This window comes from Giraffa tippelskirchi, chromosome X, assembly GCF_054371585.1.
Source record: "Giraffa tippelskirchi isolate mGirTip1 chromosome X, T2T-mGirTip1v1.2.pri, whole genome shotgun sequence".
Taxonomy (NCBI): domain Eukaryota; kingdom Metazoa; phylum Chordata; class Mammalia; order Artiodactyla; family Giraffidae; genus Giraffa; species Giraffa tippelskirchi.
The window spans coordinates 99,118,429-99,133,611 of NC_137289.1; the positions used below are offsets into that span (position 1 = coordinate 99,118,429).

The 15,183-nt window shown below is 41.3% G+C and overlaps 1 protein-coding gene across 1 annotated transcript; it reads right to left on the reverse strand.

Annotated features, from left to right (window-relative positions):
- Positions 1-1,810: 1,810 nt before the first annotated feature.
- LOC145535898 (uncharacterized) lies at positions 1,811-14,190 on the reverse strand. The gene is made up of 10 exons (XM_081564241.1): positions 12,952-14,190; positions 12,461-12,679; positions 10,934-11,013; positions 8,964-9,700; positions 7,916-8,273; positions 7,531-7,750; positions 6,537-6,616; positions 5,923-6,061; positions 5,396-5,554; positions 1,811-1,923 (listed from the first exon to the last, which is right to left on the reverse strand). Exons 6-9 carry the CDS (start codon positions 7,670-7,672, stop codon positions 5,442-5,444), a joined length of 474 nt encoding a protein of 157 aa, XP_081420367.1. The 5' UTR covers positions 7,673-7,750; positions 7,916-8,273; positions 8,964-9,700; positions 10,934-11,013; positions 12,461-12,679; positions 12,952-14,190; the 3' UTR covers positions 1,811-1,923; positions 5,396-5,441.
- Positions 14,191-15,183: the final 993 nt, after the last annotated feature.

Genomic DNA, 15,183 nt, shown 5'->3' on the forward strand with positions numbered 1-15,183 from the left:
GTGGCAGTCATATCAGCAAGTATTTTTCTTAACAGGATTATTACCTGGGCTTCTGTGAACTGTGCATTATTACCCTCTCTGAGGATGGGGCCCCAAGCTTTTCTCTCTGTAGGGAGGCATGGTAGAAATCGTAGCAAATGTGACATCACAGGCCTGCTTCTAAGGCCCGTGAGAGTGGGGTCCATCCAGCCTCTCTCTTCAGACTGTTCTCGTGTGCAGATGTATGAATAGCTGAGAGGCCCAACCCTCTGGACACAGACCCCCCCCCCCAAACAGTTCTGAGATTTCATGCCCTGGGACAGAGATCTGCAAACAGTTCAGAGTGCTCATCCTGGATGCCAACCCAAAACAGCTCTAATAGGTCACACCTGAGGACACTGATGCACTCCAGCTCAGAAATTCCATCTCTGGCTTCAGATGAATTAGGATCCCTAACAGAAACAGCGTTGCTCACAGCCAGTTCTACAGGGGTAAGTTGTAACCTCTGCGATCCCTGAATGACACTGCGTCGTGAAGGAATTCTGGGTGAAAAACAGGAAGAGGCACACAGTGCTTTGGACAAACTGGCCCTTATTTAGTCACACGCCATATCCTCAGATATGCAGGTGACACCACCCTTATGGCAGAAAGTGAAGAACTAAAGAGCCTCCTGATGAAAGAGAAAGAGGAGAGTGAAAAAGGTGGCTTAAAACTCAACATTCAGAAATCTAAGATCATGGCATCCGGTCCCATCACTTCATGGCGAACAGATGGGGAAACACTGGAAACAGTGTCAGACTTTATTTTGGGGGGCTCCAAAATCACTGCTGATGGTGATTGCAGCCATGAACTTAAAAGACGCTTACTCCTTGGAAGGAAGGTTATGGCCAACCTAGATAGCATATTTAAAAGCAGAGACATTACTTTGCCAACAAAAGTCCGTCTAGTCAAGGCTATGGTTTTTCCAGTGGTCATGTATGGATGTGAGAGTTGGACGGTGAAGAAAGCTGAGCACCGAAGAATTGATGCTTTTGGACTGTGGTGTTGGAGAAGACTCTTGAGAGTCCCTTGGACTGCAAGGAGATCCAACCAATCCATCCTAAAAGAGATCAATCCTGGGTGTTCACTGGAAGGTCTGATGTTGAAGCTGAAACTCCAATACTTGGGCCACCTCATGCGAAGGGCTGACTCATTGGAAAAGACCCTAATGCTGGGTAGGATTGGGGGCGGAAGGAGAAGGGGACGACAGAGGCTGAGATGGTTGGATGGCATAACCGACTCGATGGACATGGGTTTGGGTGGACTCCAGGAGTTGGTGATGGACAGAGAGGCCTGGCGTGCTGCAATTCATGGGGTCGCAGAGAGTCGGACACGACTGAGCGACTGAACTGAACTGAACTGAATCTATATTCAAGACAGCAAGCTAGGAATAGAATGGAACTTACTCTGATAAAGTGTATCTACAAAAAAGCAACGTAAACAGGTCGAAATGGAGAAGATTACTCATTTCCTATCGGGAAAAATGCCGATTATCACCTGCTTTAGTCAAGAGTATTCTGGCTGGTTTGTTCAATCCTGCAAAATGAGGAAAGGTTTAAGGTTTAAGCCAGTAGAAACTGTTGATATTCAAATATTATAGTATATTTTGAAAAGCAAAAATAATCTAGATCTAAATTTGTGGAATTAATATGCATATTTAGAGGAACTGTGGAACAGAAAATCTATATACAAACATTCTATCTCTACATACATCCTCAACTAGGCCATAAAAATCACAAACCATGGATTTTCAATACCATTAAATCCTCGGGGATAAATGTAACAAAAAATGTGCAAGGAGAAAATGAAACTTTATTGACAGAACTTTAACAGTCAAATATACAACATAAGAACAGCACAGACGGCTTCAGTCTATCTTCTTTCAAGCAAATCGTCGCCCTTCACCTATAATATATACATTAAAAAAGTTACTTAGCAGAAATTTCGATGACAGGAGAGGTGTACAGAGTTCATCGCAGTTGTAGTTTTATAAAGTGGACTAAAACAAGAACACTACGGGCGACCCTTTGGCTTACCTTCAGTTAATCCTCTCTAGAGATTTTATAGGCTTTTCAAGCGTATTACCAGTATTTTTAAAAACACACTACCCTTCCTAGTTATACAAGAAAATAAGGACACTGAGTTCAGAACAAATGAAATCAATTGAACCTATCAGAAGGTCGTTTTCAGTAGAGGGCAAAACTGTGTACACATTCAGTAAAATATCTAACAACAAAAAACACCCTAAGAAAAACAAAATACACCAAAACTAAAACCAAAAAATCCCCCAAAAGTATCATTGAACTGTGTTGGTTTGAAATAATATTCCGAATATAGGACAGCTCAACAGTTGTTATCTCTGTTACTGCTTAAGTGAAGTAAAGAAAAAGGCCAGTAGTACATTTGTTTCTTCTCTACTGTGGAAGAGTGTAGAAATTTTCATTTGTTCTAATTTATCCCTGATGTGGTTGTTTTAAGTCAGTTAAACATTTATCCCCCTTTTTACTTGTGGCCCTCTTGTAATTCTAAATGTTTCTTGTCACCTTGGAAAGCATTCCAGTTGGTATAATAAATTATATGGGGACACTAATTTTCAGTCATTACTATCACTGGCGACATCAACATGTGAAGCAGAAATAGGACTTTCTCACAGCCACACCAAAAGAAGAAAGAGAAAAAGGAGAGAAGAAAAGAAACGGGAGAGCTAGAGGGAGTATGAGTGAGAGAGAAAAGCAAGTAGGAAGAGAGAAGAAAATCTGGAAAAGGAGATTTTTTGGTTTGTTTCTGAATGACAATGGCTTTTGAGAGACAACTCTGACCAATTTCAAAAGTTCATCCACGGTATCTTGTGATGTTTACTTATTTAGTTACTCTGGGCTATGTTAAATAATATTTCTTTTTCTACCCTATTAGACACATCCCATCAATATTCTAAAAATATGTGAGTTCCAGATTATACTCTGTTTTAATTCTGTAATCTACTGTTAGTGTCTTGTTCATATTTCTTATTAGGTATACTTGGGCTTTGTCCATTTTCTTCACAATCATGTAAACTGAGAGGAATGGACTGGCAATTTGGGGTTGGCAGATACAAACTATCACATTCAGAATGGATAAACAACAAGGTCCTACTATACAGCACAGGGAACTATGTCCAATCTCCTGTGATAAATCACAACAGAAAAGAATATTAAAAAATATGTGTGTATATATATGTGTGTTACAAAATTATGTAAATTACCACATTGTGTTTATTTATTAGTTGAGTTTATTTTCCTCTTCCTGACGATTCATACCTGTCTTTTATTAAGTATCTTTTTCTTTTTCCGTTAGGTTTATTCTGTTGCTCTTTTTCTTACCTGTTTGTTGGGGGTAGGATTTTATATTTATGTACTTTATAATTAATGTATTTTTCTTTTTAAATACCATACATATTTAGGGCTAAGATGTTTCTAAGAGAACATTTTAATCATGTTCTGTAGTTACTTGCAAGTAGTCTGAAAGTTGTCCTTTCATCTACATGTTCTAATGGAATGGAACAAAAAGGTAAAGTGAAAATATTTAGAAGGCTAATACACAGTAAAATCTTCCCTAACCATGAAGTTCTTCCTGTAAAATTAGAACCATGCAATTAATTGTCAGCAATCTGGAGAACACCTATGTGAAAGATACTACGCTGATTACGTGGGAAGAACTAGAGTTACAGACTTTAACCTTCAAAACTTTTTAAACTCACGTATCAAAGAGGAAAAATAACATATTTGATATAGTGAGAGACGATTATATCGTGAGGCTCAGATTTTTACTAGTTCCTTAAGAGTGAGAGTTGGGTGTATGGCAAAAACCATCAGAGTAGTGTAAAGTAATGATCCTCCACTTAAAATAAGCAAAAAAACGCCCCCCAAAACAGACCAAACATGGGGGCAGGTAGTGTGCTTAGCATGTGTATCTCACTCACACCTGCCTGGAATATCACTGACTAAATGCACTCTCTCAACTTGATCAGCCACAGAAACAGGAAACTAGACTACCTTTTGCCATTTTATTATTCAGTCATATCATGCTTCAATGGGGAAAGGATTTAAAATGCAACTAATTTTCTTAAGAGCTAGAGAATTCAGAATTTGAGAGAATTTAACAAACATCAAGCAGAATGTTGGCTCATTTTCTTTTTTAAAAAAATTAATTTTTTAATTTTAATTGGAGGCTAATTACTTTACAATAGTGTGGTGTTTTTTGCAATACATTGATATGAATCAGCCACGGGTGTACATGGGTCCCCCATCAGAAAATGAAATCGCAATTCCCCTGTTATAATTTGACTCTAGATGATATTTTATGATAAATCAATCAAGAAAAACAGAGTACTCTTGTATGCATTCCATCGAAGGGAATCAGAGAGTGCAAAAATCAGCATGGAAAAATTGGCATTTTAGTGTATCTGTTCTGAATTCACAACTTATATGAATAAAGTTCAGTTTAGAAGTTAAGGGATTTACCTGAATCACACACATTATGTTAAAGCTGGTACTAGAACCTACTGAGCATATTTCATGTAAACTGATATTTATTACAAATGCATTCCGTATTTGTTACAAGCAGAAATTAGAAAAGAACCTGAAAATTATTAGCTGTTGCTTAAAGTACTTATACTCAAGGAAAGAAAACGGTTTCCTTTTGAATCAGTTCTATTGAGAAGGATGAAACTGGAGCCCATTATACAGAGTGAAGTAAGCCAGACAGAAAAACACCAATACAGTATACTAATGCATATATATGGAATTTGAAAGATGGTAACGATAACCCTATATGCGAGACAGAATAAGAGACACAGATGCATAGAACAGTCTTATGGACTCTGAGGGAGAAGGTGAGGGTGGGACGTTCTGAGAGAATAGCATTGAAACATGTATATTATCATATGTGAAACAGAACATCATTCCAGGTTCGATGCATGAGACAAATGCTCAGGGCTGGGGCAGTGGGATGACCCGGAGGGATGGGAGGGGGAGGGAGGTGTGGGGGGGGTTCAGGATGGGGAACACATGTAAACCCATGGCTGATTCATGTCAATGTATGGCAAAAACCACTACAATATTGTAAAGTAATTAGCCTCCAACTAAAATAAATAAATTTATTTAAAAATAAAAAAAAAAGGAAAACGGTTTCCTATTTTCAGTTCGATATGGCTTTGATCCTGTCTCTTTATTGGAAAGTCTGTAAGTCAGGCACTCAGGCATCTGGGATGTGAACTGTCTTTCAAAGAATATGTGAATTCTATTATTAAAATAATAGTAATGTTCCCTCTATATTATTAAAGATACAATATTCTGAAAAACAGAAACCACATAAATTACTTTCTGAATGGATGACATACCTGCTTCTGGCATTTCAACAGGCTCTATATTTGACGCAATCTCCTCCTAGACATCAGGACCATCTCCACCTTGACCCCCAGTCTTTGCCACAGCCAATTCCGGGAGATCAAGTTCCAGGTCAGAATCATTAAAAAAATACATCAATTCAGCTGTAAAACCTACAATATAAACAAGGGAATGATGATATTCATTCCCTCAGTGTTATGAATTAAAAGCCTTAGGTTAGGATGGTAAAAATGTGATGAGTAAGAAATTCAGGAGCATTATTCCAGGAATGTTTTGCTGGAGAAAAAGAAAGCAGAATTTTCCGAAAGTCATTACCATTTTCCTTTTCCAGGGTTGTCCTCAGACAACTTAGATGCTCCCCCGACTTGTCTTGAAAACAAGGGAAAACTTCACCAACCACACGAACCTGCAAACTATACTCTCCTCAGTTTTTTAGGAACTGTCTGAAGTCCTTTTCTAATGTTTCCTTTCCTCCACTCACTGGGTATGTCTTAAGGCAGGATGCACTGATACACTTTACCTTGACAGGCATGCTGCAGCTTCTCTTCACCACGATCCACTGGATGCTCTTCATTTACTTCCTCCTTTGCAGGTGTGATATCATGAATTTCAGCTGGTGGTTCCCCTTGTTGAGGTTGCTCAACACTGGGCTGCTGGTCCTAGTAGAGTGGGCATGCAAATAAAAACCTTTTGTTGTTAATACATCTAATAGCATAAATATACATAAGACACAGATGTATCTGATCATAAGTAAACCTAACAACATTTTCCCAACACAATTCTATGTACTTACTTTTAATAAAGTTTCTCTTCCCACAGAGAAAAGTTAACTCCCAAAAGAGTTACTCAGAAAGACTTTGGAAGCTATTTAACTCTATGTTGGGATGGAAGTATGCAATCTGTTGTTAATAAGCAGGAGGAGGGAGTCACTGGGCACATTTCCAGGGAATTTAACAGTATACTCATCCAGGCAACGCCAGACTGTAATATATCTGGATCAATGTTCCTTCCTAAGACACACTGTCACCCTTTATCAGCATGAAAGACCTTTATCACTGCATCTGTACTACTTAACATCATTTTCTCAAAAATAAACTTCTGCTAATAGAAAACACCAAATGGTAAGGTACTCACAACCACAGGTGCATCCAGCTGGGAGGACTCTTGATCTATAGGTCCCAGTGTTGATGCCACTTGCCCACTCATATTTCTCCCTGAAAGTAGAATGTTGTGATTTAGAAAATGTATTTATGACTAGAGCTATATTTGATCACTTTTATGGCCATATGTTGACTTATTACTTTTTTTAAAAATGTGAAAATACTTTCAAAAGAAAACGATGGTTAAGTATGAGTGTACATGCATTCCAATCACACTAAATACAGTTACTAGAAAAGCCATTTTTGTCTTTGCTAAGCTGGCAGAGAAATTACCTTAAGGTACACAGGAAGGCTCAATTTTTGTGAGGAAGTTTGATTTCACAACAGAATTCTCCATTATGAAGATATTTAGTGAAATACTGCTAAGAGTTAAAAATTCAGGACTATTCCTTTTGTCACACTCCTATTCACCAGACATATCTCCCCCAACTCCCTTGGAATTCAGCTGGAACTAGAAGGCTCAGTCTTTACAGCCTGACTATGGCGATTTTCTCAGTGTCTGGGGCTGAAGTGAGTCTGCATGCAGAGCAACCGGTCCACGTCTCCCTTGACACCTTATCACAAAACCCGGGAGACAGTCACAACCCACCCCCCCACCCGCGGTCCGGTTTCTAGGCCTTTCCTTAATCGCCCACCCCGCCCCCTGCCCAGGTCCCACTGCCGGCCCCAGATTCTGTGCTCTGTCATCAGTTCCAGGGCCCCAGTGGACCAGATATTTCAAATAGCACTCCCAAGTCTCACCCCCACCATCACCCGACCCCTGCCCTCTTCTGCCCACCGAGCTTCCTCTCCAGCCACCAGGGCAAGAACTATGGCATCACGACACCTCTGAAGAGCAAGATGACGACCTCGAGGGCCTTCCTCCTCAAAGGCCCGAAAACGCACTGCCCGACCCGCCCGAAACTCGCTGGCTCCCCCTCACACGCTCGCACACATCAACTCCAGACAGGACAGATCTGTGGACCTACCCGGTGACTCGAAAGCAGCGAGAAGGAACCGGGACTGAGTAAACACAACCGCCTCAGGCCCAACGCTCCTCACAGAATCTGCGCTACTTATGCGCACCAAGGCGCATGCGCAGTAGCGGGTGTACGGGCACACACTGCGCATGCTCCCTGAGTTCCGCGTGTGCCGAGCACGTTGAGCTTTTCTCGCTACTGAGGTAAGAGTCCTGGAACCGCAGGGTCTCTGGAGGATGAGAAAGGGGGTTGAAGACTGTATTTTTTTCCTTCCAGTGCAGTCTTTCTTACGCATCCACAAACTGTGGTGATAGGTAGTCCCAGGTTACCCTTAGTGGAGAATGTGTCTCAGGAAGACATTTATGACAGGAATAGACATTACTGGTTTGAATACCTATTTTTATACATGCTTTGATGAACCATTTCCTTCTCTGCTTCTGGGTTTTCCATCATGCTTGCAATGGCTTTACTCACTTCCATAGAACAGACACAGAAATATGTACCTCCGTTTCCATCTGTTGCTTGGAGCATTGCACATTTATATCTCTGAACTGGTAACTGATTTCTCAGAATATACCTCTGGTTCCTGTACAATATTCTTCTTTTAGCATCGGACTTGACTTTCACCACCAGACACATCCACAGCTGGGGGCTGTTTCCACTTTAGCTTAGCCTTTTCATTCCTTTTGTAGCTATTTCTTCACTCTTCTCCGGTAGCATATTCTTCTTATTCTCAAGAATTTCGGTACTTCCTAGGCGTTTTAATTTTAGCCAATTTTACCCAAGAGAAAGGAAAACATATTCACACAAGGACCATTACTAAAATATCCTACTCATGTACTCTTAATAGCCAAAACTAGAAACAACCAAACTATTCAACAACTGGTATGTAGATGAAAGAAAAAAAGAGTATACTCATGCATAAGAATACTACACAGTCATTTCAAAAGGAACTACTAATGCATGTAACAGCAAGGAGGCATCTCAGCTGTGCCACTGAGAGATGTCAGACACAGAAAGCTATGTGTTATATGATTTCATGTCAATGGATTTCTGGAAAACGCACAACTATAGGCACAGAAATGTATCTGTGGTTGCCAGGGTATAGGAATGGAGGAAGGAATCTGAATGCAAATAGCCGGAGGGAGCATTTGCTTTTTTTTTTTTTTTTTTTAATAAATTTATTTATTTTAGTTGGGGGCTAATTACTTTACAATATTGTAGTGGCTTTTGCCATACATTGACATGAATCAGCTATGGGTTTACATGTGTTCCCCATCCTGAACCCCCCTCCCACCCACTCTCCATCCCATCCCTCTGGGTCATCCCATTGCCCCAGCCCTGAGCATTTGTCTCATGCATCGAACCTGGAATGGTGTTCTGTTTCACATATGATAATATACATGTTTCAATGCTATTCTCTCAGAACGTCCCACCCTCACCTTCTCCCTCAGAGTCCATACGACTGTTCTATGCATCTCTGTCTCTTATTCTGTCTCGCAATAGGGTTATGGTTACCGTCTTTCAAATTCCATATATATGCATTAGTATACCGTATTGGTGTTTTCCTTTCTGGCTTACTTCACTCTGAATAATGGGCTCCGGTTTCATCCATCTCAATAGAAATGATTCAAATGTATTCTTTCTAATGGCTGAGTAATATTCCATTGGGTATATGTACCAATGCTTCCTTATTCATTCGTCTGCTGATGGACATCTAGGTTGCTTCCATGTCCTGGCTATTGTAAACAGTGCTGTGATGAACACTGGGCTACACGTGTCTCTTTCAATTCTGGTTTCCTTGGTGTGTATGCCCAGCAGAGGGATTGCTGTGTCGTATGGCAGTTCTATTCCCAGTTTTTTAAGGAATCTCCACACTGTTCTCCATAGTGGCTGTACTAGTTTGCATTCTCACCCGAGGGAGCATTTTCAAACCAACGGGACGTTTTCTACCTTTTTGTTGTGGTAGCATTTACGCAATGGTATGCATATGTCAAAACTCGACAAACAGGAATGCTTTAAAGCATTGACTTCTCTTGTATATAAATTATGTCTCAAGCTTCTCTTCACCACGATCCACTGGATCCTCTTCATTTATTTCCTCCTTTGCCGGTGTGATATCCTGCATTTCAGCTGGTGGTTCCCCTTGTTGAGGTTGCTCAACACTGGGCTACTGGTCCTAGTAGAGTGGGCATGCAAATAAAAACCTTTTGTTGTTAATACATCTAATAGCATAAATATACATAAGACACAGATATATCTGATCATAAGTTAACCTAACAACATTTTCCCAACACAATTCTATGTACTTACTTTTAATAAAGTTACTCTTCCCACAGAGAAAAGTTAGCTCCCCTAAGAGTTACCCAGAAAGACTTTGGAAGCTATTTAAATCTATGTTGGGATGGAAGTATGCAATCTGTTGTTAATAAGCAGGAGGAAGGGAGTCACTGGGCACATTTCCAGGGAATTTAACGGTATACTCATCCAGGCAACACCAGACTGTAATATATCTGGATCAATGTTCCTTCCTAAGACAAACTGTCACCCTTTATCAGCATGAAAGACCTTTATCGCTGCATCTGTACTACTTACTGAGAGGGCAACCGGCAGGAAGGCCAGGAGTCTCCAAACGGAGGAAATAGGCTGCAAGTGTCAGACATTTTCTCTCTCTCTTAAGCGGCAGGATGAAACAAACTAGGGATATTGTTTCCCTTCTCTATACAAATTTAAAAGAGGTTTCTCTGAAAATACTGTGTTGCCATGACACCTGGTTTCACCTGAAGTTAACTATTCTCAAACTTTGAGTTAACCAATCCTTTTTTCTTATGGAAATGTTTGTCTTAAGCTATGTTATTGTACTCTGCATTTACCCCAAGCGCTGTCTTCCGCCTAATGGCTCAGAACTTACTTGACAAACCAGTATGTTATACTCAGACATTGTTCCCCTAATCTATGTAAATGAAACTATTTGCATGATCTGCCTTTCTGCAAAATTCAAGTCAATCGTTTTATGACCCGGGATGTCTGGTGCCCAGATTATTCCAAAATACATCTTATGGATGAGGGGCCTGGTGCCATTCTGAGTTTAAGACATTCCTTTCTTTCATTAACAAACTGCTAGTGACTATGTATCATCCAGCTGAAGACTAGCAGGGGAGTACTCTTTCTACCCCCTTCCGATGCCTATGTCAGAAGCTTTCTCTATCTCGTTTACACTTTAATAAAACTTGATCACACCAAAGCTCTGGGCGATCCAGCCTCGTCTCTGGCCCCGGATTGAATTCTTCTCCTCCAGAGGCCAAGAATCCCGGCCGTCTTTCTGCGGCTCAGCAACGACCTCACTACTTAACAATATTTTCTCCAAAATAAACTTGTGCTAATAGAAAACATCAAATGGTAAGGTACTCACAACCACAGGTTCACCCAGCTGGGAGCACTCTTGATCTACAGGTCCCAATGTTGATGCCACTTGCAAACTCATATTTCTCCCTGAAAGTAGAATATTGTGATTTAGAAAATGTATTTAAGAGTACAGCTATATTTGATCACTTTTATGACCATACGTTGACTTATTATTTTTTAAAAAATGTGAAAATACTTTCAAAAGAAAACTCTGGTTAAGTACGAGTGTACATGCATTCCAAGTACACCAAATACAGTTGCTAGAAAAGCCATATTTGTCTTTGCTAAGCTGGCAGAGAAATCACCTTAAGGTACACAGGAAGGCTGAACTTTTGTGAGGAAGTTTGATTTCACAACAGAATTCTCCATCATGAAGATATTTAGTGAAACGCTGCTAGGAATTAAAAATCCAGGACTGTTCCTTTTGTCACACTCCTTTTCACCAGACATATCTCCCCCAACTCCCTTGGAATTCAGCTGGAACAAGAAGAAAGGCTCAGTCTTTACAGCCTGATTTTCTCAGGGTCTGGGGCTGAGGTGAGTGCATGCAGAGCAACTGGTCCACGTCTCCCTTGACACCTTATCACAAAACCCGGGATAATGAAGAAGGAATTCCTGGGGCCTGGACTCCATCTTAGGCCTGTTGGTGCTGATCATGCTCGGCCACCTCTCTAATGGACTCTGAACTCTGTGCCTAGTGCCTGTGAAAACGACAATAGAAGGATAAGACCCCCTCCGGACAGGGGAACCTTGAAGATCCTATCCAGGTTACTCATCGCCTAAGAGAAAACATACACTAATCACCCCTGTCTCTGGACAGGCCGTAAATGTTTCTGTACCTATCGGAGTGTAACCTCCGGCTTATTGATTATTGGCCAACTGTTTAACTGTTTGAACACATAACACCTAAATGATGAGATTACTGTGATTGTATTTACCCTTCCTTTGTTTATGTAAGTCTCCAGGAATTTGGGGTGGTGAGTTCGGACACGTACACATGGGGTATAAAAGATTTTCACAAATGCTGGTCGGGGTCCTTGGCTAAGAGGAGACTCTGCCTTGGGCCCGCCGGTGTAATAAACTGCCCTCCATTACCTGCATTGTCCCTCTGAGTGAGTTTGTTCCCCAAAACGCGTGGCTATAACAATACAGTCACAACCCCCCCGCGGTCCGGTTTCTAGGCCTTTCCTTAATCGCCCACCCCGCCCCCTGCCCAGGTCCCACTGCCGGCCCCAGATTCTGTGCTCTGTCGTCAGTTCCAGGGCCCCAGTGAACCAGATATTTCAAATAGCACTCCCAAGTCTCCCCCCCACCATCACCCGACCCCTGCCCTCTTCTGCCCACCGCCCTTCCCCTCCAGCCACCAGGGCAAGAACTATGGCGTCGCGACACCTCTGAGGAGAAAGATGACGACCTCGAGGGCTTTCCTCCTCAAAGGCCCCAGATCGCACTGCCCGACCCGCCCGAAACTCGCTGGCTCCCCCTCACACACTCGCACACTTCAACTCCAGACAGGACAGATCTGTGGACCTACCTGGTGACTCGCAAGCAGTGAGAAGGAACCGGGACTGAATAAACCCAACCGCCTCAGGCCCAACGCTCCTCACAGAACGCTCAGGATGTATGTGCACCAAGGCGCATGCGCAGCAACGGGTGCACGTGCACACACTGCGCATGCTCCCGGAGTTCGGCGTGTGCCGTGCACGTTGAGGTTTTCTCGCCACTGAGGTGGAGTCCTGGAACGGCAGGGTCTCTGGAGGATGAGAAAGGGGCTTGAAGACTATATATTTTTCCTTCCAGGGCAGTCTTTCTTATGCATCCACAAACTGGTGATAGGTAGTCCCAGGTTACCCTTAGTGGAGAATGTGTCTCAGAAAGACATTCGTGACAGAAACAGACATTACGGTTTTTAATACCTATTTTTATACATGCTTTGATGAACCATTTCCTTCTCTGCTTCTGGGTTTTCCATCACGCTTGCGATGGCTTTACTCACTTCCATGGAAGAGACACAGAAATACATACCTCTGTTTCCATCTGTTGCTTGCAGCACTGCACCTTTATATCTCTGAACTGGTAACTGATTTCTCAGAATATACCTCTGGTTCCTGTACAATATTGTTCTTTTAGCATCGGACTTGACTTTCACCACCAGACACATCCACAGCTGGGGGTTGTTTCCACTTTGGCTTAGCCTTGTCATTCCTTCTGTAGCTATTTCTTCACTCGTCTCCAGTAGCACATTCTTCTTATTCTCAGGAATTTTCGTACTTACTAGGAGTTTTAATTTTACCCAAGACAAAGGAAAACATATTCACACAAGGACCATTACTAAAATATCCTACTCATGTACTCCTAATAGCCAAAAACCAGAAACAGCCCAACTATTCAACAACTGGCATATAGATGAAAGAGAAACAAAAGTGTATACTCGTGCAGGAGAATACTACACAGTCATTTCAAAAGGAACTCCTAATGCATGTAACAGCAAGGATGCATCTCAGCTGTGCCACTGAGAGATGTCAGACACAGAAGGCTATGTGTTATATGATTTCATGTCAATGGATTCCTGGAAAAGGCACAACTATAGGCACAGAAATATATCTGCGGTGGCCAGGGTATAGGAATGGAGGAAGGAGTCTGAATGCAAATAGCCCAAAGGAGCATTTTCAAACGAATGGGGCGTTTTCTACATTTTTGTTGTGGTAGCATTTACGCAATGGTATGCATATGTGAAAACTCGACAAACGGTAATGCTTTAAAGCATTGACTTCTATTGTATATAAATTATATCTCAATACCTCTCACTTTTTTTTAAAAGGAAAAGGAACTTTTAAGTATGTAAATACTGGTTATTGTATCCATATAGACCATGAGCTCATAAACATAAAAATCTTATTTGGAATTCTTTCCAGACCTGGCCAACTTCCAGGATTTCCCATGACACCTTTGTACCCTTATGACAGGACACAGAAACTTGGTCTTAACCATGTTTACAATTCCCTCTCCTTCACTTCAAGTCCATATTCTTGCTGAGTTCTGTCACTTTTACTTCGAAAATCTCTAATGCATCTACTTTTTCCAAAGTCCACCGCATCTGCTCTAGTCCAAAGCCTCCCTCCATTTAATTGTCAACCCCCTTGAGTTTGTGTCATACCCCTTGGGTTTGTGCATCAGAGAAAACAGACAACCCTGTCACATGCTCTCAGTGAAGACAGCCTGGCAGTAGGGAAAATAAGACCATGCCTCTGCTCCAGTAGTGCCTAGACACGTTGTCCACGTCAATCAGAACTGAGGACTTCTTGTAAAAAGTGCAGATGCCATGATCTACATTCAGTGGATCTCACTCAGTGCGGCTACAACAGTGCCCTAGAATCTGTGAGATTACACTATACTTGGGAAACTTTCAGGGACTTTATTAAACCCCTTTGGTAGCGAGACTCAGCAAAATAAGGGAAATAGAGATCGGAACAGATATTAGAAAAAATATATAGATAATCGACAAAACCCAAAGCTGGCTCTTTCAAAAGGTCACTACGAATTCATAAATTTCCAACCAGAAGAATAAAACAAAAGCAAGATAACTATAGACAAAACTTGCCAATATCAGGAAAGAAATAGGTTACAGATTCCACAGAAATTAAAAGGCTTCTATGAATAAGTTTATAGTCATAGAATAACTACATCTGGCAATTTAGGTGAAGCGGAACAAACTATCAAATTTCAGTGAAAAAGAAACAGATAACCTATTTTAAAAGCAAGCTTGTAGTTGAAAAATTTACAGAAAAGAAATCTCCAGCCCCAGGTGGTATCCCAGGCACAAAAGAGAAGGGGAGGGAAAGAAAGGGTAGGGACAGGGACAAAGTAAAAAAAAAAAAAAAAAAAAAAAATATATATATATATATATATATATATATATATATATATATATCACTCCAATCATTTAATCAAGGTGATTTGGGCCAAATCCAAGCAATGTGATGAGACCATTCATTTTTTTTTCTCATTGTCCTCCAGCTTCCCCTTCCTGCCTCTCTCCTTTGCCCCAGTTCCCTTTCTCCTTCTTAAGTCCTGCCCTCCATCAAGGGCAGGCAACGATATGAGGCATGATTCCCACATTAAAACTGAGGTACGCTGCTCGGCTGACATTCAACGCGGATGCTATCATCCCTGCAGCTGGTACACTCAAGTTCTCTGTCTCTCCTGATGGACCAGAAGGTTTCACTCCTAATTTCAGGTATAGGTAGGAGAGAAGGT